At 45.0% G+C, this 26141-nt stretch overlaps 2 protein-coding genes across 3 annotated transcripts in view; one reads left to right on the top strand and one right to left on the bottom strand.

Annotated features, from left to right (window-relative positions):
- Window positions 1-22060, bottom strand: part of rab3gap1 (RAB3 GTPase activating protein subunit 1) — a 46889-nt gene extending 24829 nt beyond the window's left edge. For both annotated transcript variants that reach the window (XM_062534727.1, XM_062534726.1), the window contains exons 1-18: window positions 21895-22060; window positions 21720-21775; window positions 20725-20800; window positions 20358-20490; window positions 19335-19413; window positions 18955-19074; window positions 16225-16390; window positions 15284-15383; window positions 14780-14861; window positions 13955-14023; window positions 12589-12662; window positions 12067-12159; window positions 11195-11364; window positions 9373-9483; window positions 8717-8889; window positions 8112-8166; window positions 6913-7281; window positions 2467-2604 (exon numbers count right to left, since the gene is read on the bottom strand). In XM_062534727.1, the coding sequence (XP_062390711.1) occupies window positions 2467-2604; window positions 6913-7281; window positions 8112-8166; window positions 8717-8889; window positions 9373-9483; window positions 11195-11364; window positions 12067-12159; window positions 12589-12662; window positions 13955-14023; window positions 14780-14861; window positions 15284-15383; window positions 16225-16390; window positions 18955-19074; window positions 19335-19413; window positions 20358-20490; window positions 20725-20800; window positions 21720-21775; window positions 21895-21915 (2085 nt within the window). In that variant the 5' untranslated portion in view covers window positions 21916-22060. The remainder of the gene's footprint in view (window positions 1-2466; window positions 2605-6912; window positions 7282-8111; window positions 8167-8716; window positions 8890-9372; window positions 9484-11194; window positions 11365-12066; window positions 12160-12588; window positions 12663-13954; window positions 14024-14779; window positions 14862-15283; window positions 15384-16224; window positions 16391-18954; window positions 19075-19334; window positions 19414-20357; window positions 20491-20724; window positions 20801-21719; window positions 21776-21894) is intronic.
- On the top strand, window positions 22003-26072 carry LOC134078647 (FAST kinase domain-containing protein 3, mitochondrial-like). The gene is made up of 7 exons (XM_062534728.1): window positions 22003-22170; window positions 22439-23737; window positions 23962-24047; window positions 24620-24794; window positions 25013-25082; window positions 25239-25353; window positions 25653-26072. Exons 1-7 carry the CDS (start codon window positions 22074-22076, stop codon window positions 25749-25751), a joined length of 1941 nt encoding a protein of 646 aa, XP_062390712.1. The 5' UTR covers window positions 22003-22073; the 3' UTR covers window positions 25752-26072.
- Window positions 26073-26141: the final 69 nt, after the last annotated feature.

Genomic DNA, 26141 nt, shown 5'->3' with positions numbered 1-26141 from the left:
TACGGCCGATAATTACCAGCGCGGAAGAGAACAAGACATAATGATCTGAAGTTTTACTAAAGTGAGCCGCTCTGGTGCGAGGTGTTACCAGGAGAAGGGGAAAGCAAAGAGGGAACAAAAGAAGTAGAAAGGGCGAGGGGGGGGCGGTACAGACGCAGGTGTTGAAATCAGGCCTTGCTCGCTCCCCCTCACACTCGCACACAGACACGGATACTACCCTCTCGCTCGTTTTTTATCGGAAGGAAGGTATTGAGAAGGGCTTTGGAAGGGGAGGGGGCGGGTAGGTGTGCGGGTGATGTAGTGGTGGTGGTGGTGGTGGAGGAGGGGGCACTGTCATATCTCTAAGCCATACCATTCATCATAACCAAGACTCACTGGCTTCTCTACCCAGAGGGACATGGTAATTAAAGCCAAAATGCCAAATGATGCTTGGCTAAGCACAATTACAGGCCTTCCTCCTGTCTAAATATAGAGGCCATTCTCAGCTAAGGGGGCCATTTACTGCAGACTCCTGCCTACTCCGAAGCGCCGCAGTTTTTTCGCCGAGGAGGGGTAGATGGGGCGGCACGCCCGGGCAGGGGAAACTGGAGCATTTTGTGGGGCAGTCGAAACGAGCTCATCATCACAGGAGAGAAGGAGAAGAAAGAGGAAAAGAAAAGAAAAGAAAAGAAAAGAAAGGGAAGAAAAGGAAGAAAAGAGAAGAGAAGAGAAAAGAGAAGAGAAGAGGGGAAAAAAAGTCACACGGCTAAAGAGCTTCGACTCACTAGTGGCGACAGCAAATGCCATTAGCTAAAATTAAGGGGTGCGGCAGAAAGACTGTGTGATTAGCGCGTAATGCGGTGAGGGGGTCCTCCTATCTTCTCCGATGCACGAGAAGCCCTGAGCACCCACCAACGGCATAACAAAAGCAGATCATTTAGCGCCATTAGAAAGAGAGAAAGAGAGGAGAGAGAGAGAGGGGCTCGAAGAGGAAGAGACTGGATAAAGGGCCTCCAAAAGTTAATAAGCCTCTAAAAATGAAATGAACCGTCACTTCAGTTGCTTGCTGTCGCCTCCCATTCTATACCCATACATCTATTAGCTTCTCCCCAACCACCAAATCAATTAGGACGGGGGCGCATGTGTAGATACGCGGGAAGCTTTGAGGCTGGGGCTTTTTCCACCTCTGGGCGAAGAACAAAGAGATTCTTCAGAGGAAGGTCTTAATGACCAAACAAGACTCGAAATCTCTTCTGGTAACTTAAAAGGCATGCGGTCACCTCAGATATGCTTTTTTCTCTCTCTCTCCCATTGCACTTTAAATAATTGCCTGAACCTGGACGATGAGCAGAATCATTACCGTACTGAATGTTCTTTTAAATCTTAGTGTGTTAGCTCAAACGGAGTTGTTGTGCTATTGTAACGGTCAGTCCAGCTGAGCTCGTTCCATCTAATTACACGTCATTTAAAACTGAACCATCTTCTCTGAAAAATAGTGTGAAAAAAAACCAGGTGAGTCTACTTCTACTAAAAAAGAAGAAAGAGGAAAAACATGTCCTCCATCTCAGTCTTCCTTTTCAAAGTAAGCACTCCGTGATTTGCTTACACAGACGATTTCTGGCTGCACCTGCGTTCTGGGGATGCTGCAACTGGGCCACTGGCTGAATGGCCCATAGAACAGTCACATTCCTAAAAATAACACTGGCATGATGGGTAGGGAAGGTAAATGAGCCGTGTCAACTGACTCCGTGGCTACCGCAAAAGATTTACCACAGGGCATTACGGCATGCTGATTTGTTAAGTAGCACACTTGTACTGTAACGTTACGCATTGGAAGCTAAGCCCTTCGCCCGTTTTGATCTATCTGAAGGTAGCTACTCTGATCGTCTCTATGACCTTTCCTATTGTACTGCTCCTGCAAAAACCACTAGCCATCTCCTTTGGCTGACCAGAACAAGGTAAGGTCATTTTTTCCCCTTCTATCGTTGTGCATAAGAGTGTCCACAAAAGCCATGTACTCCAGTGATCGCAGTGAATAATAAGACACTAAAAAAACGCTAAAAAAAACGACTCCTTCCACAGCCTGCATCATTCTCCAGTGACACAACCAGACATCTCAGACAGGCCACCGGTGTCACCCCTGTGTACAATGCCACCTTAACCACACCGCTGCGCAGGAAGAGCCCAATTACTATGTCGAAATGTGGTGTAGCACCACTGACCTCGAAACTCCGTGCGGAGCTAAGCCTTAAACCATCCATTTCCAAGCTCAATACTCAACTTACTCGGTCTATAAATTCTCAATAGCCATCTCTAGCCTCATTCTATGTGCATATGTATAATTCAATGCATTATTTTCTATTGTGTAATGCTTTAGCAAATTGTTTGTAGAGATCGGTGCACATTTCTAGAGTGCAAACTAATACATGCAATTCACATTTCTCATGTAATGTAAGATCTGTTGGAGGTGTTTGGAGGGTCCCCCACCTTGAAGGACTCCATGTCCGAGAGCAGACAGGCGCTCTGCATGCGGGCACGCAGGTGGGCTCCCTCCGCCGATGTGCCCAGTTTGGCCAACACCTCCGACTGCTCCTCCAGAGTGTCCTCAGTCATGGGCGCAGGCTCCTGCAGATAGGTTGAGGACATGGAGAGAGAGAGAGAGAGAGAGAGAGAGAGAGAGAGAGAGAGAGAGAGAGAGATGGAGGGATAGAAAGAAAGAAAGAAAGAAAGAGAGAAGGAGGGAGAGAGAGAGCGAGGGATAGAAAGAAAGTAAGAGAAAGAGAGAAAGAGAGAGACAGAGAGAGAGCGAGATGGAGGGAGGGGTTGAGAAAATATGCATAAGAGACAGGAGGGGGGTCGAGAACATAATAATTATGCAAAACATATTACGCAAGAGAGATGGACAGGTAAAGAAAAAGGATCGGACAGAAGAGAGAGGGATGGGAGGGATAGATAATAAAGGGAGAGAGAGATAAAGAGAGATAGAGAGAGAGAAGACATAAGAGAGAGAGAGAGAGAGAGAGAGAGAGAGAGAGAGACAGAGAGAAGGCAGAAAAAAACAGAGACAGTTTCCTTTGGGCTTAAAGCGACTCTAAATGCAGACAGATGTCGGTGTGGCGAAGGCAAGTCAAACAGGTGTTAGGGTTGGACCATGCACATCCTCCTGTCTGTTAAAGCAGCAGGCCTCCCCATTCATTTAGCTCGTCTCCAGAGGAGCCCACCCCACCCCCCACCCCCCACCCCCTGCCTCCTGAGCAGCACAAACACGCCGACTTTCCCTCCTGTGACGGAGCCCGTCATCCACAGAGCGGCTCTAATGCGGCTGAGCCTAGCCAGCTCCAGGCTCAACTCTTTTAGATCGCTCTCTCCATCACCAGCCGTTCGCTGCTGTCTAATGGCTGCTCAGATGACCCGAGATACAAGAACATTATGCTCAAAAATGTAAAACGGAGTATAATGGAGACGGATATTTTTTTTTCTTTTCGTTTGCTTCGTCTTTTGTGCAACTGCACCGATACGCGTGACGTGAGGTAAAACAATAGAATATTTTGACTGTGACATTCTATCGAGACGCGTGTTTAACTCCCAGAGCTGTTGTCATGGTAAAAACAGCGATATAGCCAAGTCTGCCAGCGAAGGATTTAGCTCGGATTAAATGTCAAAACAATCAGTTTTGTTTTTTCACTCATCCTGCACTTCACATTTTCTTCCGTCTTGCGCTCAGTCCAACGGCTGAGACGAAGCCAATCCTGCTGTGTGTGCAAGGCGGGCCGTGCAGCATCTCCTGTGGCTGCAAGCAGCTGGATGCAGACAGGTTAAGAAAATGTCTACAGAGAGGGTGTGGAATAGACCGTGGCCTTCCCCTTTACAGTGAACAATAATGACTAGGTGTGCCTGTCAGGGAAAAACGAGAGTCTCTACTTTCATGCCATTTCCTGAACTTGCTTTTCTCCCCAGCGCACAGGAATCCAGACAATGGTTTTTAGATGTTTCAAGGCGACATCTACTGAAATGAAATGAAATAAAGAAATAAGTGCCATGTAAAAATCACCGCAAGTCAACGGACCCTTTCGCAAAACTCTTCAGGGGGTTGGGTGTTGGGGGCGTTGGGGGGGTTTTGAGGGGGGGGGGGGGGGGGGGGGAGTATAAATAGGCCAGACAAGCCTGGAGAAACACCACCTCATCAGGAGACTAATTAAAAGCCGAGAAAGTGAGACTCCGAAGCCGGCCGCCTCATTAGACATGAAGTGGCGCCAACGTGCATCTAAAACACCCACATCACCGTGCCACAACACTTCTGTCACACACACACAAACCACCACACACACACACACACAAACCACCAGTGCCCACAAACAACACATAAACATAAATGCGCACTCACTCACACACACACACACACACACATACACTCACACACCCAGCACACATAACACAACAACACATAGACATCGATGTACACTCAATCTCTCTCTCACACACACACACACGCACACACACGCACACACACACACACACACATAATTTCCAGTTGAGAGATGTCAGGACTACATGTGCAGACAGACCAGTGACAGGTCCCCCACCTGAAACCCGTGACGATCAGACAACTAGCAGCAGAGGCAGATGTTCACAGCGCCCAAACAGCTAAATAGAGAGGCGGGGAGAGAAAGCGAGGGAGCGAGAGAGAAAGAGGGAGAGAGGGAGAGAGAGAGAGATGGAGGGATAATGCAAAACGGAACAAATGGATGTGTGGTGGATTAAGAAGTTTGAAGGGAGGAACAGTGCCAGACACAAACAAGTCTAAAATAAGAGATGGGGCCGCCTGAAGGACCACGGACTCTTAATAGACCATTAACACCAGAGAGAGAGAGAGAGAGAGAGAGTGAGAGAGAGAGAGAGGGAGAGACAGAGATAGAGAGAGAGAGAGAGAACATGACAGACATGGAAATGATGGGCGCTAGATGCAGTTGATGGCCAGGGCATAAATTGCTGACATTTTGATTTTGCTGAATTCATGATCCTCCCTCTTCCACCCTTTAGTGCATTGGCGCAGGCTCTGCCCTGTCCTCAGCATCTCTGGGATTATTGATGAAAAACCATGCTTTCATTATGCAGAGGGGTCAGTCGTTAGCCTTCATTAGCCCCTAACAACACACGGCGCCTGTATAATTGATGAGGTGGAGGTGGAGGTGCCCACGTGCGCTAACACACAGTCACTCTCCGACAGCAGAGGCGAGAGTCAAGAGGCGCAGTCGGACAAGTCCGAACCCCCGCGATCGATACCAGGTGTCCTTGTGCGCGCAGAAACGATGGGGGCTTGTTGTGGGTGCTGCAGTGGTGTCGTCTGGGTCAGTGGAGTTTGTGGCGGTGGTGGTTGTTGTTGTTGATAAACTAGGATTAGCCTCAGAAGTATACACTTCGCTGTGAATCTGTTCCACTGCCAACAAAACCTCCGGCGCAGAGGAAGGCCTCCAAAGGTTTAGGACGGATCAAAGGACATTATTTATGATAAATGAACGCAGAAGCAAAGCAAGCGGCGTAAAACAATATTCCGTTTCTCGGCGCGCAAAATATCATTCGTCTCAATCTGGACTACCGTGCTAATTTGCAGCCTTGTCCCAATTCAAATATTCACTCTCTGTAAAAAGGTTATCGCTTCAGTGCTCCTCCACACAAGCTCAAACTAAGTAGTGTTAATTGTTAGCGGGGGAGAGGAAGGAGAGCAAGGCGGTGCCAAATGCATTCTAAATTGAGTTCTTGCCTGCATCCCAAACCCCGTCGCAGTGATAAAATGCAAAGTTGTTAATGATGTAGCCTGATGTTTGGGCAGTGAGAGGTTGGTAGACTAATTCCTTTCAGTTTCTCCAAGACATTTTGAGTGCTAATATACATTACATTGGCCTTTGAGGCTGAGCACCAGATTTTCTGCATCAAGTGTTGTATCAATAATTTAGCCCTTCAAAGAAAAAGGAAAACTCTAAGGGAGTGTTGCTACCATTCTTGGAATAACGATTAGAGCAAAAAAGTATGTAGCAATTTGCAGCTTCAAACCAAAAGCCTAACTCTTTCTTTAGGCTACAGGTTAAGAGCAGTGTTAACTCCTTGTGAAATGCAGGCATATGCTTTCTTTTTCTTTTTCCTTCTAAAGCACGTTGTGCTTGGATTGTGATTGGATTTGTATGAAAAGTGATGATGATAAAGTTTGATTGATTAACTGATCGATTGATCAAAAGATGGATGGATCAGTTGATAAATTGATAAATGGATTGACAAATTGATAGATTAACTCATAAATTGATTGATGTATTGATTAACTTATTGATTGATTGATTGACCGATGTATTGATCAACTGATAGATTGATAGATTGATGTGGTAAATGGACTACATTGATATAGTGCTTTTATTGGCTTCTGCGAGCGCCCAAAGCGCTTTACATATCTTGCATCACATAGATTCATAGATTGATAGAGTAACTGTGTGACTGGGATGATCAATGGATGGATGGATCAATGTATTGATAGATTGATAGATTGATAGACTGATAGAGTACCTGCATGACTGGGATGATCAATAGATGGATGGATCAATGTATTGATATATTGATAGATTGATAGACTGATAGAGTACCTGCGTGACATGGATGATCAATAGACGGATGGATCAATGTATTGATAAATTGATAGACTGATAGACTGATAGAGTACCTGTGTGACTGGGATGATCAATAGATGGATCGATGGATCAATATATTGATATATTGATAGATTGATAGACTACCTGCGTGACTGGGATGATCAATAAATGGATGGATCAATGTATTGATATATTGATAGAATGATAGACTGATAGAGTACCTGCTTGACTGGGATGATCAATAGATGGATGGATCAATGTATTAATATATTGATAGACCAATAGACTGATAGAGTACCTGCGTGACTGGGATGTACAGGGGCTCGTCTGAGTTGAGCAGGGTGAGGTCCCCATGCGGCTGCAGTCGGCCCTCTGGCTTGGCTTTGCCGGCCTCCTTGGCCCCGTCGGCGGGCGTCTCCTTCAGCTCCTCCGTGTCGCTCAGGCACTCGAAGAACTCGTCCTCGCTGTCGCTCCACGACTCCCACGACTTGCCGGGCGACACCTCGGCCGCCGCCGCCCCTCCGGGAGACAGGCTGCTGGAGCCCTCCGTCGCCAAGCGCCCGTTCTCTTGGCCCGACACCTTGCGCTCGCGGGGGCCCTCGGGGGAGGCGCCCTTCTGGCGGCTGTCGTCTCGGGCCCTCTTGCGCTCGATGCAGCAGTTCAGCATCTAAAGGGGCGTGCAGAACACCGCTCGTTAGATCTCCTCACTTACACAGGGGTGGAGTAGGCCGTGCATACAAATTCACCTAACTACTGCATGCCAATGTGGGTGAGAGACAGACAGAGAGTGAGAGAGAGCGAGAGAGAGAAACAGACAGACAGAGAGAGAGAGAAACAGAGGGAGAGATGGTGAGAAAAAGACAGACAGAGAGAGAGCTTAACAGACAGAGAGAGAAAAATATATATAGAGAGAGAGACGGAGAGAAACAGAGAGAGAGAGAGAGAATAAAGAGAGGAAAGGAGAGAATGAGGGAAGTGCTCCAGTTAAGCACTCCAGTTGATGACCAAGCGGCTTGTGAAAGCTGATTGCTGATTGCAGTTAAACACATCTGCATCCCATTACAGTACACACACACACACACACACACACACTGTTCCTGTCGGCCTCTCTATTCCTTTATTAGTCATTTTCATCTTCACAGACATGCAGCAAGGATAAGAAGGCACCAAAACAAACCCAGACGACAACTCAGGATGCCGGACACGTGAGATGGCCTTTCAGCCGAAGCTCTGGGTCGGACCAAAAGAATGCTATAGACGCCAACAACAACCTTAACGAGGCACTGTTCCTTTGGAGGCACATGAGTGCTGCTCTCATTAATCACATTCCCCAAACCTCAACAAAGCTTAATGAACACAAATTAAAACGAGTGCCTACAACCAATAAACTCGGCGTAGGAATGAGGAGGTGTACTACAAGGCATTGAGTCCGTATTCATTCCTGCAGGACACACATCACCTGAAGTGAACTAGGTGTGATATGAGGGCAGCGGTCACCTGTAGCTTCTGATGGAGGAGACAGCACCTGAGGTCCGGAGTCCCACTGGCCAGGCTGAAAGAGAGGACCCACAGGAGATCATGAGCACTGGAGTACAGGCAGCCAACACTCTTTGAAGATTATTTCCTTTGGGGGGCTTTTATTGAATGGACAGGAGGGGATGCAACAGGAGGAGAGAGAGAGAGAAAGAGAGAGAGAGAGAGAGAGAGAGAGAGAGAGAGAGAGAGATAGAGAAAGAGAGAGAGAGAAAGAGAGAGAGAGAGAGATAGAAATAGAGAGAGAGATAGATACAGAGAGAGAGAGATAGATATAGAGAGAAAGAGATATAGAGAGAGAGATAGAGAGAGAGATAGAGATAGAGAGAGAGAGAGACAGAGAGAAAAGTAGAGTGAGGTCGGGAGACGACTTCATGCCGGAGCCAGACACGGGCACCAGGCCCAGATGGGAAGGTAATGCCACCACCGCGCCGCGCTCTCCCCCAGGACACAAACAACTTTAACGGCCAACGGACTTCGCCACGCTGTGCGCGGGCGCCCGTCTCTACTGTGTCCGTCATTTCGTGGTATTCGAGGCGGCGGTTTTTAAGGCGAGGGTTGGCGTTTACCCGTAGACGAGGTAGTTGTTCTCCCAGCGGTAGCGCATCTCCAGCACAAACTCCTGCCAGAGGTGAGCCACGGCGCGCACGCCCCCGTGGTAGAAGTTCACCATGCAGATGCACAGGGCCAGACGATGCGTCAGGCTGTCTGAGGGCGCAGACTTGAACTGGTTGAATAAGTTCTGCGAGGGGGAGGGGTGGGGGAGGAGAGGAGAGGAGAGCAGGGGACAGGTGGCTCAGTGAACTGAAGTGGCCCAGACTTACAGATCTTATAATGCTTAAACTGAAATAATCTTACAGTTTTAAATATTTACACTGTTCAATTATTCTTACAGAAAATGAAGGAGGAAGGGAAGGGGAGAGAATGGGCATTTTTATACCACGGCACACACATTCATAGTTAACTGTCAGATTTCCTTAAGTAGCTTTCTGGGGAGCTGAATTTTACTAAGCAATTAGTACAAAAATCCATTTGCCATAATCTCCTTATGTTAAATTCAAGCTTGGACTATACTGTGAATTCTAATGACAATTCAGCTGCAATGCCATCTTAAGCCTACAGCCATAAACGCTGAAATATCTGCATCTGCAATGACAACAGTGATTTCTCATAAGCCGCAGGTTGCGGTGACAGTGTGTTTGGGGGATAAGCGATTTGCACGTACATAGTCATCTGGCTCCTTCTCCTGCTCAGCTTTCCCGTCAGGGTTTCCCTGTTTGGCCTTGGCCGCGGTTGCATCAGCGGGCTTGTCTGTTGCTGCATCTGGGAACAGATACTGACACACAAACAGAACAGAGACATAAACAGTACACCAAAACGTGTTGCGCTGGTAATGGAGACACTGGAGACCGCTGCACGTCACTCTGTCTGGGCTGTTTTTTTGATCTCACATTTGTGTCTTATTTTCTAATTCTTAACTTATGTACACATTTTTTTTTAATGTTTTGTGTACGGTTCTCTTGAATTATTTAATTTTGCATACAGTATTGCCAACTAAGTTACCCCACTGAGAACATAAACAACTGCTCAGGGCTTCAGAGCTAAAATAGCACATCTGGTGATGCAATAGTCTACTGCTCTGCTGCTCAGGACTAAATCCAACTTTAACTGTCTAGCTTCCTCATTCCATAGCGGAAGCTGCTCGGCTCAGCTGTCGGACGACAGGACATATTCCTCCTGCTCCTGATCGATGCAGTGGCTGACCGGACGGTTGACGGACCGACTAACTACTGAGTGGACAGACGTGTTGGGTGGCTGTGTGCTATCGGTCAGGCATCTCCTGTGACAGTCGTTGCTCTGCCTCGACTGCAGCAGACAAGAGTCCCAGAGTTTTTTGTCATGACGAGCCTACGATGTTTACTGAGCGTATATTCACCGCCGCTGTCAATCTCGGCGTTGGCATGGCACCACTGTCCACCTCTGCACTCCATGGGATGCTCCGCCCACGCCGGCACACCGAGGTTCTGGATGTCAATTGGCGTTCAAATGGAAATGTCACTCCTACCAACAACGCCACTACTGCTGCTGCAGCTCTCCTTCCTGCCTGAGCCAGTTTGTCTGCCTCATTACCAGCCTGCTGCAGAAGCCAGCCAACACACTCACTCTGCTATAGACGGGCCCTATCATGAACAGCCAAGACACTCACTCTGCTACAGGCAGGCCCAATAGTGAATAGCCAAGACACTCACTCTGCTACAGATGGGCCCTATGATGAACAGCCAACACACTCACTCTGCTATAGACGGGCCCAATAGTGAATAGCCAAGACACTCACTCTGCTACAGACGGGCCCAATAGTGAATAGCCAACACACTCACCTTCCTACAGACGGCCCTATGGTGAATAGCCAACACAGTCACCTTCCTACAGACGGCCCTATGGTGAATAGCCAACACAGTCACCTTCCTACAGTCCGCCCTATGGTGAATAGCCAACACACTCACTATGCTACAGACGGCCCTATGGTGAATAGCCAACACACTCCCCTTCCTATAGACGGGCCCTATGGTGAATAGCCAACACACTCACCTTCCTACAGACTGGCTCTATGGTGAATAGCCAACACACTCCCCTTCCTATAGACGGGCCCTATGGTGAATAGCCAACACACTCACCTTCCTACAGACTGGCTCTATGGTCAATCGCCTAGCACCTGTTGTGTCATGTGATTCCTTAGGCTAATTTGAGGTTAGTTGGACTTGTTTAAGCTATTTTTTCCCAATATTACTACTGTTATATCACTTTTCATAGTAACCTTGGGTGTCATGAACGGTAATTAAGCTAAAAGTAGCACCGATAGTATTACAAATGCCTACTACTTCTACTACTTCTACAATCTACCAAATCTCTCAATTTTGAGCACATCTCCTACATGGCCTTCTGGGCCCTCAAAAAAATAATATGTGCAGTCAGCTACATGCCATTTCAGTGTGTAATAATCACGCTGATTCCTAACAGTGGGTCTCTGTGTGTTTGTTTTCTCTCACCAGCAGGATGGAGTTGAGGACGTCGTTGTTGAGGGGCGACTCGTCGACGCGCCGGTGCCGGCGGATGCGCTTGCGGGCGCTGTGCACCATGTTGGAGACGGAGAGCTTGGATATGGGCACCGTCGTGGGCTCCGTCAGTTTGGACAACGCGTGGCTTATGTCTGCGTTTTCTGAACATGGAAACACATACACACACACGCACACGCACACGCACACGCACACGCACACGCACACGCACACGCACACGCACACGCACACGCACACGCACACGCACACGCACACGCACACGCACACACACACACACACACACACACACACACACACACACACACACACACACACACACACACACACACACACACGCACACACACACGTAAGAGATGCACTGAGTTCTGCCTTCAACAGTGATACAGGCTAAAACAAATACAGAGCCACAATGATATTCATAAATCAGATTCAGAGACTCCAAAAGAGGACTGCACGGCACCATAGCCAACCTTTGAGAAGAACGGCATTAAACATTTAGCGATGAAAAAAGGACCTAGTGATTATTTAAATGCTGAAAACAAAACACCTAGGGGGCACGACCATGTTCGTTTTTTATCACGCCAATTCTCCCTCTCCCGTTCTGTCAAATTGTCGCTCGCCTGCTGTGTTGCAACCACCTTGCATATCACTGATATTATTCAGTGCTGGTAATCGCATTAAAATATGCGACATGTTTGGCGGAGAGCACTAAGCTGATGATTCAGTGGGTATTGCAGCCCATGACTCAGAGCGAGCGTCTCGGGGACATGTGCACACACACACACACACGCATACATACACACACATACACACACGCACGAAACAGGTTGATCTGATGCGTTACCTTTGCTCTCCTCCTCCCCAGCGCCTCTACCCAGCAGCTCCTCTGTAGACTCCTTCAGCTGGCACAGCTTAAAGAACTCCAGCAGGAATTCACCTAGCAACACAGCAACAAGACAAGTACCTCAGGCCATTTCATTTAGGAAAATTCAAGGTTTATGTATATACAGTAAAGAGTCAAAACCAGAGGCACAATCTACTTTAACTATTATCAAGTCTATCATCATCATTCTTAATCGCCCTCTCCGCCATCAACCACACAAACTTCAACTCTATTGCCATCACCATTATCATAGTCAAGTCTACTATTTATGGGTTGGGGCCCTTTGTTTGCTTGTCTGTTAATCAGCAGAATAACGTAAAAACTACTAGGCCGTGTTGATAAAACTTGGCAGAGAAGTGTAGCATGGCTCAGTGAAGACCCATACAGCTATTTAAGTTCATCTTTTACCCTGCTAGATACAACTTTCTCGGAGTGCTCTTCTCGTTCCTAATTATTTCAATGGGTGTGTTTGAAGTTCCTTACCCAGCAAGCATTGGGGATTCTCCGCCTTGCGTACCCTCACGGACCAATGAGGAGCCTGAAGAGGGTCCAGGTCACTGAGTAGAAACACACACACACAACATACAAATAATCAACCAGGTCAAATTGTTTAAATCAACTCAACCACCATGTTAAAGAAGTAGACAAAACAGTTAGAAAGTTGTCAGCTAAGAAAAAAAAAATGGACTCAACAATGCACTAAGCAACTATTATCGTCTTAATTAAAAGACCTATAGATACAACTCCCTTCATTCTCAATTCCAATTAATATCCATTTCGGCTAGGATCGCAGCCAACGACAAGAAATAAATAGCACGCAGCTGGGATTTGGTAGCCTGATTACCATCGACTTTCAAAGGCTCTGCGAGACTTTAGTCTGACCAACAGCCTGTGCTAACACGGTTTCTTGCCAGCGCTGGTTGACCCGCCTCCTTTAAGTGCCTCAGTTTGCTACTGGTAGATGTCAGAAAGCGGATTGCCGAGTTTAAACCAATAACAACACTCTTTCCGCTGCCTTGAACACGCCTCTACCCAGAGCCGTTGGAGCTGCTCAAAGTTGATTGGTTCTCGACCAAAGGGGGCAGTTCCGCAGATTTCGGGAACTCAGAAATCCTTCTCAATGAGCAGTTGACCAGACCAGCAGCAAAAGCCTGAAGGCGTTGCGTCACTGGGAGGGCGTGCCAGGCTAGGGATTTGGGTCGTGATTGCCAGCGTTCGTGTGGAATATATAAATCCCACCATCATCAACCCTCCCAACTGCTCTCTCGGCTGCCCATACAAGGTTCCCTTTACATCATCATCATCTCCACTTTCTGGCCCTACTTGTTTCTCTACTTCAGTTGTTAAAAAGTGAAAAAAAAAAAAAAAAAATGTCCGACACTCTTGAAAATAGAAACATTCTCTAGCATCAGCAAAGTATGCTGGGTGCAGATGGGAGAGAGAAAACTTGTGAAAGAGCACCGATGTGAAAAGAAAAAAAAGAGGGGGGAGAAAAAAAGACAGGGCGCAGATAACCGCGCCGGGTGTCACGAGACACAGATGTGGAAAGCAATTTGCTGTGAATTAATTTCATCCCTCCCTCGCTCTTTTCTTCACACAAGCCTAACTTTGATGTCAAGTGTTCCAACGGTGTTGTTAATGCCAGCAAGGTGTGGCAGGAGAGTTTTAACATGAAGCAGATCATGAGATCATCATTGCTTAAATGTAGCTTGAATGTTATTGCTCAATCGTCAGTCACTTTGGATTAAAGCATCCTCTAAATGAATTGAGTTATAAAGGTAAATGAAATCTCCCAGACTCTAGTAAAGAGAAGAGTGGGAGGCCTTCCGACACATGGTCATGTACTCACGAATACACATCGTTATCCACCACGATCCCCTCTGTCAAATGTGGCCAAGTGGTTGCAAGGTGAAGCTCACTGAAAAGGACACAGGGAAGACATCAAACACTTTGACCTTGATATGAATATTTTCAGTCAATCAATGCAATAGAATATTTTTGTTAATCCAAGTTTATTAGATTTTTGCATTTCAAAGCTCATGCAGACCACCTATACGCTTTGCAGTACTATGCAAACTGTACGACAAGAATTAATCAAATTTCATGGACTCATTTGGGCCATCTGTCTCTATTGTGAGAACACAGGGAGCTTGACCTATCCTATCATTTTACCATCATAGTAAAGGGCCGTTCACATCAGGAATGATAACTATAAAGATACTGTAACTATAACTATAACGATAAAAGCTTCCACACTGACCAACAATAAGGAAAGTCTCCCTTCGTGTTGATACATGTGGTGGCTACAATTTGATGGACTCTGATTGGCTGTCAGCCTTTTATCATTTACAAAATCACTCTGAAAGTGTTCCCAATCGTTCTTCATGTCGTTATGTTATAGTTTAAATATGGATGTCGTTCTTCATATTAGCTATAGGACAATGTTTGTTGCCGTTATCGTTCTTGGTGAGAATGGCCCATAAAGCCTGATCGTTTTTACACCTCAGCATCGATAAAATACATACAGACACAAGTCACATGTCAATCAATATTTGTGTCGTTACTGAAGACATGTCATTCTATAAAGTGGAGGAAGAGAGAAAGAGAGAAGGCAAGAGTGAGAGAAAGCGAGAGAGAGAGAGAGAGAGAGAGAGAGAAAGAGAGAGAGTCAAACCTGATTGGATCCTCACAGGCCCCAAAAGGCAGCTTTCCAAACTCTACTCCACCCACCTCTCCAGCAAGGAGAGCGTCGAAGTCTGCCATGAGAGCAACAGACCCATGTTACGACATATCTATACAATCCACTGCTCTAGTACTCGTCTTCACAACACACAAATCCATTAGAAACATTTCACACAATAGCTAATAATTGGAGAATGTAATTGGAGAATGTAATTAGCAGTAAGATTTTCATTGTATCGTTCATCATAACACTTTTATTTTCGTTCACCAATTACGGGAGACAATGATTCCCGTTCGAGGAATTCACTGCTGTTGCAAAAAGAAGTCTAACCAGCACACAACAGCAGCTGAGCTTGTGTGCAGCTGTGGTTATATGCAAGGCGGTTCCCAACCCAATCCAACAAAACCCTCCTCTCGACGCACCCCTCCCCACCAGCAACAGCACCAGCACCACCACCCCTCACCACCATCACCGGCACCATCACTCACTACTCACCAGGGGGCTGCTGCGGCCAGGAGTACTGCTGCCAGTCCTGAAGGATGTAGGTGAAGCGGATGGCAATGTTAATGGGTGGCAGCGGCGTCAGAGGGCAGCCCTGGTGGGTACAGGGGAAGGTGAAAGGGACAAAACAGAGAGAAAAAGAGAGAGAGAGAAAGAGAGAGAGAGAGAGAGAGAGAGAGAGAGAGAAAGAGAGAAAGAGAGAGAGAGAGAGAGAAAGGAGGACAATCGTAAACAGTCTCTCTTTTGTTCGTTGGTAACGAGCTGAGAGTGAAACGACACAGACAATCCGTTCGGAAAGCCTTGGTGGTTACACGAATAATGCTCAACAGCCCGCCAGGGTTGAATTAATCTAATATGCCCCTTTGTGGTTTTGTAATATTGTTTGAAAAGAGACAGAGCATCTTTTGAATGTTAATAATATTCAAGACGAGCTCCACCCTGTAACCTGGGGGACTCTATTAGGTCTCTTTGAGTGATGCCCTACAGGTGCATATGACCTGGTGCAGCGATTTCCCCTCCCATCCCCAAAACGCCCCACCCCGACCCCCCAGCAGATCCACGGCTGCTCTTCTGCGGCCCTCCATCTTGCGACAGCCCAGCTGTGTGACAGATGAGGGCAGTCTCGGGGTGGCGCGGCTGAGCCCAAACCCAGCACCTTTGGCTCACAGCTACTCATATGTGAACGGCGTACCATTTATCAAGCTGAGGACACCTCTCCAGCTACTGAGTTTTTGGGTGGGAGGCTTGTGAACTCTCTCTTAAGTGCTGGATTCAGGTGAATAAAGCAACAGTGATGGATTATTGCTGTGACAGAGGGGTGTATATGTTTCAATTTATATCCATGACCTAGGTGGGAAGGAGTCTAGCATAAATCTTCAGCACATAAAGACATATGTCTAAAGCTTACATAGCATCCAGACCATGATTTGCCTTACAATTTTGGATTTGAAGATGTCCAGGAGTCCGGCGAGATGGTTGTACTGGCTGGGGACCTTGCGAAGGTGGACCATCTCGAAGTCGGTGCGCACGCCCGAGCCCTGGCACTCGCCGGCGTACATGCGCCGCCATTTCTGCTGGATCTGCACAAACACCGGCGCCTGGCTGGAGACAAAAGGAGACGCCCGGTGAACAGGTTTACAGACTGATGCGTTAAACCTGAGGAAGATGGCCGCCATAACAGCATCCTAACATTGACCAACGTGTGCAACAGAATCATGTCATCCAGAACTGGTCAAGGCCACTGTAACTCATTTCACAAACTGAGAATCTGATGACTGCAAATCAAAGACACAATTGAAGGTTGCGCTTCTGTGCTTATGTAGAGCAACACTGCCACCTGGTGGCCACCTTACAGGGGTAGCTTTGCAAGAAATGGTTATCACTGATTTCTCTAAAGATGCCTTTCACTGAAATCAACGATTCTGAACAAACATCCACTACACCTAACAAGCATAGATTGTGATATGACCTCTGAAACGCGCAGCCCTCCTACATCTTACATTCAGGTGGGGTTATATAGATAGATAGATAGATAGATATACAGTCTGCAGGAAACTACGAGTCATTAACATGAATAACAAACAATACAGAAAATCGTCGTTATTGGTTACCAAAAAAGAAAAAAAAATTTCTAGACTTGCAATAAGCACTGTTGAGGATATATGACTGCTATATAACTATAATGTTGTCCACCATAAATAGCTATAACAATTCAACTGCCTTGTTATGCATTATACTATACGCAACACCAACAGCACACGTCTACAATAAGGATACAGAACAAATGATATCGGCTAATATGCACCTTTAATACATTTTATATTTTCATTATAGAAGTCCGCCTAAAAACATCCTTTCTGTCATTCTGTAATTAAGACCCTTTGGCTGTTCAGAAAGTTCCAGATCAGGCGTCATGTACTCAGAAAGGCTGCACAGATGTTCAGCCCGATCCCACCTGTGCAGTCCAAGGACATCGGCTGACACACAGGGGCACGTTGCCAGGGCGATGCTTTTATCTTCTGCCTCAGTTGCTAAGCTAAATGTCACAACCTATTGAAAGCATGTTGCTTTGGGAGCCAGCAGGCTCAACCACTGTAAAAAAAAAAAAAAGAAAAAAAGAAAAAAAGAAAAAACACTGTGAGATGGAGACTGGAACATTCCCTCACTTGTTTCCTGTCAGAACAAACGACCAAACCCTAAAACAGGCTTACTACACTGGATCTTTATATTAGCATTTGACTCTTATTGTCACAGACAAATAGATAGACAGCCATGCAGACAATAACAGACACAAAACCACTCAGCACTGTGTCCCAAACCAACGCTGTCTTCCTCCCAAAAGAGCTAAACTACTTTCATGCTCACTTTGACCAGGGTAAAAAGGTCAAGCAAAATCCACCACCCGATGAGCAGCCTCTCTCACCGTCGACCTCAGACGTATGCTACACCCTGTACAAGGTCAGTGAACAGCAGCTGGCCCTAATAAATATACCTGGCCAGGTGCTTCATATTTTGCCCAGACTGAACCACACGTTTAAAATAACATTACTATAAATATAAACATAATATATGCATATTCTGGCATATACATATTATACTCGCCAAATACATACGCCAAATGTATGTATGCTGTACAGACATGCAGCCTTATATTTGCATTCTATATCCTCCAAACGTCCTTCAAAGACACCAAGGAGAATAGTGAAACTCCCCTTATCTAAACTGCTGAAAGGATGCCAGCCAAACTTGTAATGAATGGTTCTGGGGCGGGTTTCCAAGAAGCTTGCATAATCTCAGAGCTTTGTTAATCTTTCGTTATTGATATACCAGCCAGGTTTGCTCCCACTAAGCTCATTAATAGTCTCAGATCATTCCTTCTGGGATGTTGTTTATCAGTTGACACACCATGTTTCTTTGACATCCTCCTCCTCCTCCGCTTCTAATTAAAAATCCTTAATTTAAGGGATGAAAACATAGTCAAACGGAAAGACAAGCACACACAGCAATCACTGTGGAGGAATTAACAATGAACCACCGGCTGAACATCACATCTGCAATAAACAACCCTTGTAAGGTCTGCCCTTGTCACCAAGCATTTGTTATTTGAAACCTATTAATACAAGGTTGTGACGCACAAGAGATCTAGGCTTTCTGATTCTGAGCCATCACTGATGATCTTAAAACAGCCTCCAAAACACTTTCCAGCGCATTTCAGAAAGTCTTTAACTATATAGCGGTAGAGGGGAGTTAATGTTGATATGACAAAAGATAGAGGCATTAGCATTCACAAATGACGCAATATATGGTTTTGTTTGAAGAAGGACAATAGAGAAGGAATAGAGGCAAATAAAGTAATTATGTTTCTCGTGATGAGCCTGCTCAATTCTCCCACATAACACGATAGCTATAGTTGCACGAGAACATCTTGGCTTGTTAATAGACCTCAAACTTTGCCCATGATTCAAATTAGGGCCAGACCACTTTATCACAATAACACAATTATTTTGACCAGTTTTGTGTGCAACAACAACAGCACAGTGTTATTAATTTAGCCAACAGACTGAAACATTTTATCAGCGGCAATCAACATTAAGATTTGGACCTGACACATAATGCACCACTTTGGAAGACACTATAAGATAAGGTAACTGAACCACGTTGCTTACCAGCCCGTGTTCGCCAGAGCAATGGATACAGAGCTGAGGAGCAGGTTACACTTGGATTCGCTGATAATCGCCTCGCAGTTTGCGCCGGGAGAGATGACCACAAACTCACGCATACCATACCTGGAGACAAACACAAACATGAACAAATTATGTCACCTCATGTCCAACTCATCATTCAACAGATTCAGGACTGAACTGATGTGCTCTGTCTTTGCCCCACATTATAAAAGACTGTTTGGGTGTGTCGACACTGAAATGTTACACTGATTATCAAAGTTGACCCCCACCCCCACCCCCACCCTGCTATGACCTCTAGAAAAAGGTTACGGCTTTGTATCAGCTTAAATCAAGTCAATTCGGGCACACAGTGGAGTTCGCACCATCGGACGAGGCAGTGGGCTCTGGGAGGGAAGTCATTGTTCATGCAAAGCAGGTCCTGCATGGCCGCAGGGTATGCATCTGTGAGGAAAACAAGGAAGGACAGATCAAGGACCGACCAGCAAGCACAGCACTGTCTTCTGACTGGTATTAGAACTACACTGAAGCCATACAGCTCTTCTATTAGGAGGTTTACCTCTTACTCTGAGTTAACTTACCCAGGTTGTCACGAAACCAAGCATTAACAGCCTAAATAGGTTGAACACATTAAACAGTCTCAAGAAGGAGTACATTACTTATCTACATTAATATTTACATATCATTAAACAGTCAGAAGACAAACGTGCAGGTAAACATTTATGATCACACAATCAAACATCCATGCACTTCCATGCAGAAAAAAAAACATGTGCTTCACCACAAATATCTGACAACATTTAGTAACACAGAAAAAATATTGAATAGTCAAACATTAACACGAGATATCAACATATTCCACAATTCCAAGGCAAAATCCAAAACTGACTCTTATCAGTAGGCTCTAGTTTCGAGCAACCACACAAGTCTTATTTAGGCAAACAATCAAAAACAACCTTTTACAGCTTGAAGGGGGGGGGGGGGGGGGGGGATCAGACTGTCAGACAGAAAACGCTCATACTCACCACAAAAAATGTGGGATGGATAAGCTTATTAGCTTCTTAACTTGTATTAACACTGACTGACCGCTCATAAGTAATCCAGTGTATAGCTGATCTTTCCTCCATAGCAGCCAACTGACCAAAAGCATGCCCAATTAGTTTACTTGCTTTCTTAAACCCTTTTGCTTTCTCCCCACACAAAATGCATCTCTGTATACTTCCATAACATGAAGTAGTTATTCTCAAAATGTACCCTATCACTAGACTATGTTCACCAACGACACATCTGACTGCCATTAATGTTGCCGATACAGAGGCCCAATCAGTCGTCATAATGTTGCCAACCGTTCTCGTTATTGTGCTTTCATGTACTGCTTGTTCATGTACCTTCCTCCGTCTCCTCCTTGCCCTCATTTTCCGGAGTCTCCTGCTTAAGATAATTGTGTGCGATGGAGAATTTGAAATCGGCAAAGTTGATCTCCTGACTCTTCTCCTCCCATGTGCCGCTTGTGTAATCTCCCTGGAGGCAAGTGACAGAGAGGAATGACACAGACAGACAGTCACCATGCAAGTAAATGGCTAACATGATCTGATGGGCATTAGGCAAAGTCCTTCAGAGAATTGCTAAATCGTCACTTTATGTTATAGTTAAGCATGAAAATGTTTCAGCCCATGACTTTCCTCAATGCTATTAAAACTTATCAAACAAGACCCATTAAAAAAAAAAAAAACATCAACAAGTTAATCAACCAACCTTTTCTGGGGGTTTTCCCGCACCACTCCCAATGAGTTTCCAGTCATTTAAGACTTCCTCCACTCTTGATACAAACCTTGAAATAAAACGAACCATCAACAAAGCACACACAATCATCTCCAACCACACCTCTACTTGATGCACCAACAGGCACTTTGGAACACAGATGAAACATGACTAAATTTAAACTACTTCCCTCATCTTGCCAAAAATAAGTATCATTCCAAATATAGAGCAAAATAAGTATATTTCCAAAAAGCTTATTTTTCTTAGGACTACCACAAACAAATACTCACCATCTTTAGATTGAATATCAGGGAAATTATGCACGCAACACATAGTACAAATTCGCTAGGCCTAATTACACATGCTCACAGATTCTCTGAGTAGGCTACTGCCTAGAGTCAACAATACATTCTCAACAACACAGGTACCACATTGGATATAAGGAAGGTACATAACTAATGTCAACGTTACTATGTGGAATATAAATAATTGCTAGCTCACTGAACGGCCCTGTTCTTCAAGTCCCACATCCAGGGAAGTGTCAAATTGCCTGCTGAGTTAGCAGCAAACATGGAAAGCTTGCTGACTAGCTTGCTGTTATTGCTTAACGTTAGATCAATGTGGAAGTAGTGACATTCTGTTAACTTATTGTTACTAACGACCCAAGCAAACTGTTTGCCCATAGGCAAATTGACAGTTCTTATAAAACGATGCAGACAACTACGGACGCAGTGACAGTCACGGCATATCGTTAAGGAACGAATCGTTTTATTTATCCCAGATTAACGTTAGCAGTTGGATTTCCCACATGACGATCAAATAAAACCGTAGCCTCTAAGAAGCAAGTAACGCTGTTTTGATCAATTATAAATGTATAGTACAACCAATGTGCTTGTCTACCAAACTATGATATATGCTGCCAGAGTACAACTGTAAGAAGTTAGCAAATGATTGCTGGTTAGCTGAACAATTTTCTCCACCTATCTTACCTCTCCCACTCCGACGCAGTGGTGAAGTCCGTGATCTCAAACACTTCCGACTCGGGCTGCAATGACGAAAAAAACAAGTTTTAATCATAGATTTAAACTGACATCAATTGAAAGTGATATTATACGTGCATAAAGATCTAGAGTAAGATATCGCTAGAAGAGCCACATCACTCACATCACTGTCAGCCGCCATCATGGAATCCACTGTTTACTTTCTGCCTCTACGTTGCATTATGGGATTGATGAGCGAGAAAATTAAAGTTTCTATCTATTCCATCGGCAGGGGGCAGCATAGAAGAATGGGCCAGAGCCGTACGGCTATGTAAGCATGCTGCTATGTAAGCATGCTATGTAATGCCTTACACAACGTGTTACCAAACGTTCATTGAAAGGGTTGTCAACTCTGTGTACTTGCCAGTTACGTCCTCCCCTGTTTCAAGAACAATACGCGGTAAGTCTTATACCTTCTGTGACTTATTTTGTTCATCGCTAAAAGTAGGAGCTCATCCTGAATGCACTGGTCTGTTTGAACGGAAGTTGTTTTTTTTTACTCAGCAGTCATGTGGCGTTTTGTGGAACTATGTGTACTAAATGCTCATCACAGTATCAGAGAAACAATATTTTAAATCACTGCTATGTTGCTTTCATCAACTTGAGTGCATTATTCTATCAGCCTGCAGTTAAGAAGGCTAATACAATGGCATCTGTTTCTATTATAGGAAACTTCACCGCAACAATGAATTCAATATCTTGTATATCGTCCTCTGTGAGAGCTGTTGGGAAGTTCACCTCCAACTCAGCGTGTCGGAGGTTAATTCAACGAACTGAATCATATGGATTGTGTACAATGCAACTGGTACATATATGTAACATGCACATGTCAAATGGGAGGGGGTCTCAAGCACTTCAGTTACGTAACGTGACAGAGGACAGTCTCGATGTCATCAATCAAATTGAAAGATATCGCACACTGTCAAATACACTGCCTACCGGTGAAGCCTACTTAAAACATATGCCTGCTAATGGACGTTCTCAGACTCTTCATTCCTTTAATGAAAGTGAGATGTGGAACATTGTAAAGAACACCCCTAACGGTGTGAGCATATCTGGTATTGCCACCTTGATGGGGATCTGTGTCAAGATCGGCATGGACTCTGACAGTGCAACAGGTCTCATATCAAAACTTAAACAGGAGTGCCTTAGGAAACTCAATGAAGAGGATGTGTCTATCACTAACTTGTGCCTTCTTGGGGAGGTGGTGTATAGATTGGAGGGTGCATCACCTCTTCTCAGTGAAGTTTTGAGATCAGTTAGTACTAGTGTTGATGATGATCTAATGCCACTGGACGCTTCTCATCTCTACACCTTCTTTGCTTTGATTGGGAACCAACACCTTAACCCACATCTCATGACAAGATTGAGCAGATGCACAGAGAGGTTGGCACACACACTACCACCAACTGCCATTAGTAACATCCTTAATTCCCTGGCTGTGTTGCAGGACGAACAGTCTGTCACGCTTATTCACAGACTTCGAGAGCGCTCCACTCTTACCATGGGATCATTTAGTGATGCAGAACTTGCTGGGATTCTCCGTGCTCTTGCGCGGTTATCACAGTGCGACGCACGATTCCTATATTCCCTTGAGCATCAGCTAGTGAACAGAATAGAAGAATGTGATCCAGACCTTATCAGTGCAGTAATGGAATACTGTCTCCATGTGCGCTGGGGCACCAGCGTCGTATTTGAAGCCGTCGCCAAGCGGTTCGTCCAAAGTGCGGAAACGTACAGTACGGCTCAAATTGCCCAGCAAATTGTCGCCATGGGAAGACTGAATTACCTCCCAAGCTGTGCCAGTGAGATGTTCAAGAAGTTGGAGAGCATCCTCACCTCAAGGTTCTCACAGTTCCAGCCTCGTACTCTACTCAACATGCTGCATTCCTGCATCCACTTAGAGAGGTTTCCCCTGAACTTTGTTTCCAGAGTCTTCAGTTCCGCCTTTCTTCAAAGATTAGAAGGTAAGCTCATGTCATTTGTGCTTTGTGTTGGTCAACATCTTGGAGGATGTACTGCAGCAACTCGTATATAAATGAATTTACACCCGAGTTATTGTGTGTGATCTAAGCGTTATGCTTTTTAATGTTTGCCACTGCATTGCCTTATGGTTACTTTGAAGAGGTAACTGAAAAAAAAACAACCTCAAGGTAACTGAAAAAAAAACATCCTCTGTTTTCCCCCACAGTGCAAGGTCATGGCGTGGACAGAAAAGCATTAGCACAGCTCACCCAGCTCCACATGTGTACTTTGCTGGAGTGCACCTTCTATAAGGTTGGTAGCAGTCTGCATTAGGGAAAAGAAAAGACACTTACAGGGGAGCTACACCAGACGCGTAACTGAAGCGTTCCGTTCGCGGCGCGTAAAATCCATTTCAGAAGATGGGTCTTTTTTTCGAATGTATACGCCACTGTTGCGTCTGGTGTCGCTACTTACATTGACTACAGTGATAATTAACTGCTGTGACCGGCTGCAACATACGCGTCGCGAACGGAACGCTTCAGTTACGCGTCTGGTGTAGCTCCCCTGTCACAAGTAATGCACTCACTTAACTGTACATGTGTTTGGGGGGTACTGTGGCACAAACGGCTGCAGTGTCTATACCACACTCAGGACCGATTGCCCATAGGGACCCAGGTTTGAATCCAACCTGCGATCATTACCTGATCCCACCCCATCTCCCTCCCACTCACATCCTGTCTGTCTTCCATATCCTATTAGAAGAAAGACAAAAGCATAGAATAGCTGAGTTTACTGGAAAAGAAAGATGGCCTACATGTGTTTAAATTCTGTGTTGAGATTCTAATCTTTGTGCTTGGTGCTTCCTTCCTTGTCGTTTCCTTTAGGGGCCAAAGCTTCCATATCATTACCACATGAAGAAGTTCCCAGTAGTGGAGGACTTTTTCGAGAGCCCAGTGGACCAGTTCCTGTTAACAAAGATACATCATCCTCTTTGCAAGGTGCTGGGTGGAAGAAATAGATTCTCCATCGGGGTTTTCACACAAAATGGATACACGATTGGTAAGTACTGCTCTACTGTAATCATCATACAAGATAAAAATGTGAAAAGGTGGAAATGTACTGAAGTTTTTTTGTGTAGTGTTCTCTGAGAGGTCTCTCAACTAACTGGTCATGGGTACATGCAGAAACTAAATTCGTAATGATCTGACTGTGCATCAATTTCTTCTTTCCTGCCATTAAAGTTAACATTACTGTTTGTTTTGATTCTGTTATGTCAGATGTGGAGATCTGCCTAGATGAAGAAGGCTTGATTTTGCCTCTCTCAGAATGGGATCAGACCCACAAAAGGTAATGACCATCACTATGGCAAAAGCAAACCCATAAACATGACATGTATGTAAAATGTCAAAAGATGTAACAAACAGGCCATTTTACATTTTAATGAGTGGATGATGGTGCACTTTGGAAGTGAGCTAAAGTGAAGGTGTTGGAATCCTCCTGCAGAATTGCCTTATGTTTGGATGGGCCTGACCGATTCTGCACAAACACACACCACCTTTTGGGCAAGGAGGCCACAAAGAGAAGACATCTCCAGAAGCTGGGCTATATGGTGATACAGGTGAGATACATTTGTACTTGTAACAGGGGAGCTACAGTCCACCAGGCGCGTAACTGAAGCGTTCCGTTCGCGAAGTGTATGTTGCAGCAGTTAATACTCACTATAATGTAAGTAGCTACACCAGACGCGACAGTGGCGCGTACATTCGAAAAAAAATTGACTTCACCTTACAGTAAATGGATTTGACGCGTCGCGAACGGAATGCTTCAGTTACGTGCTTGGTGTAGCTTCCCTGACTGTGGTAGGCAACTCTTCCATTTTAGAGTGGTTTTAATCATAAAGATGTTTTTGTCTAACAGATTCCTTACTTCGAATATGAGACTTTGAGGACAAAGACACAGAAAAAGCAATATCTTCATCAGAAGATAAGTCACGCAGTCTCCCAGTGTTTTTCGTAACTTCTGCAAGAGAAGGATGGATTCTCCAATGTGACAAAACTCCAAAGCAAATGTTGATGTTACAATTGAATTAATGTTTAAAACATTAAACATGAGAAAAGCTAAAGTAATGAACGCAAAATTGAGATACACATCAGCTTTACAACTGTATTAAGTTGTTTGACTATTTAAAATGTTCTAAATCTTAATTATATTGTCAGTTTTGTAAACTGAACTGCTTGTTTAAGCTTTTTAAGCACTGTACATTTGGTGTGGCACTTTATTGTGGAAAGGAAGTTAAAACTTTGAAAGTTTTGACAATAAATATTTCAATTTTTGTAAGTTGTTAGTCATGTTTACTCTGTTCATCTGGTTAGGCCTACTTATGCAGCTCTCATAGACAGACTCAGG

Source organism: Sardina pilchardus, chromosome 4 (genome assembly GCF_963854185.1).
Source record: "Sardina pilchardus chromosome 4, fSarPil1.1, whole genome shotgun sequence".
Taxonomy (NCBI): domain Eukaryota; kingdom Metazoa; phylum Chordata; class Actinopteri; order Clupeiformes; family Clupeidae; genus Sardina; species Sardina pilchardus.
Note: the sequence above shows the minus strand (reverse complement) of the source record. Positions and strands in the feature narration are given on the sequence as shown.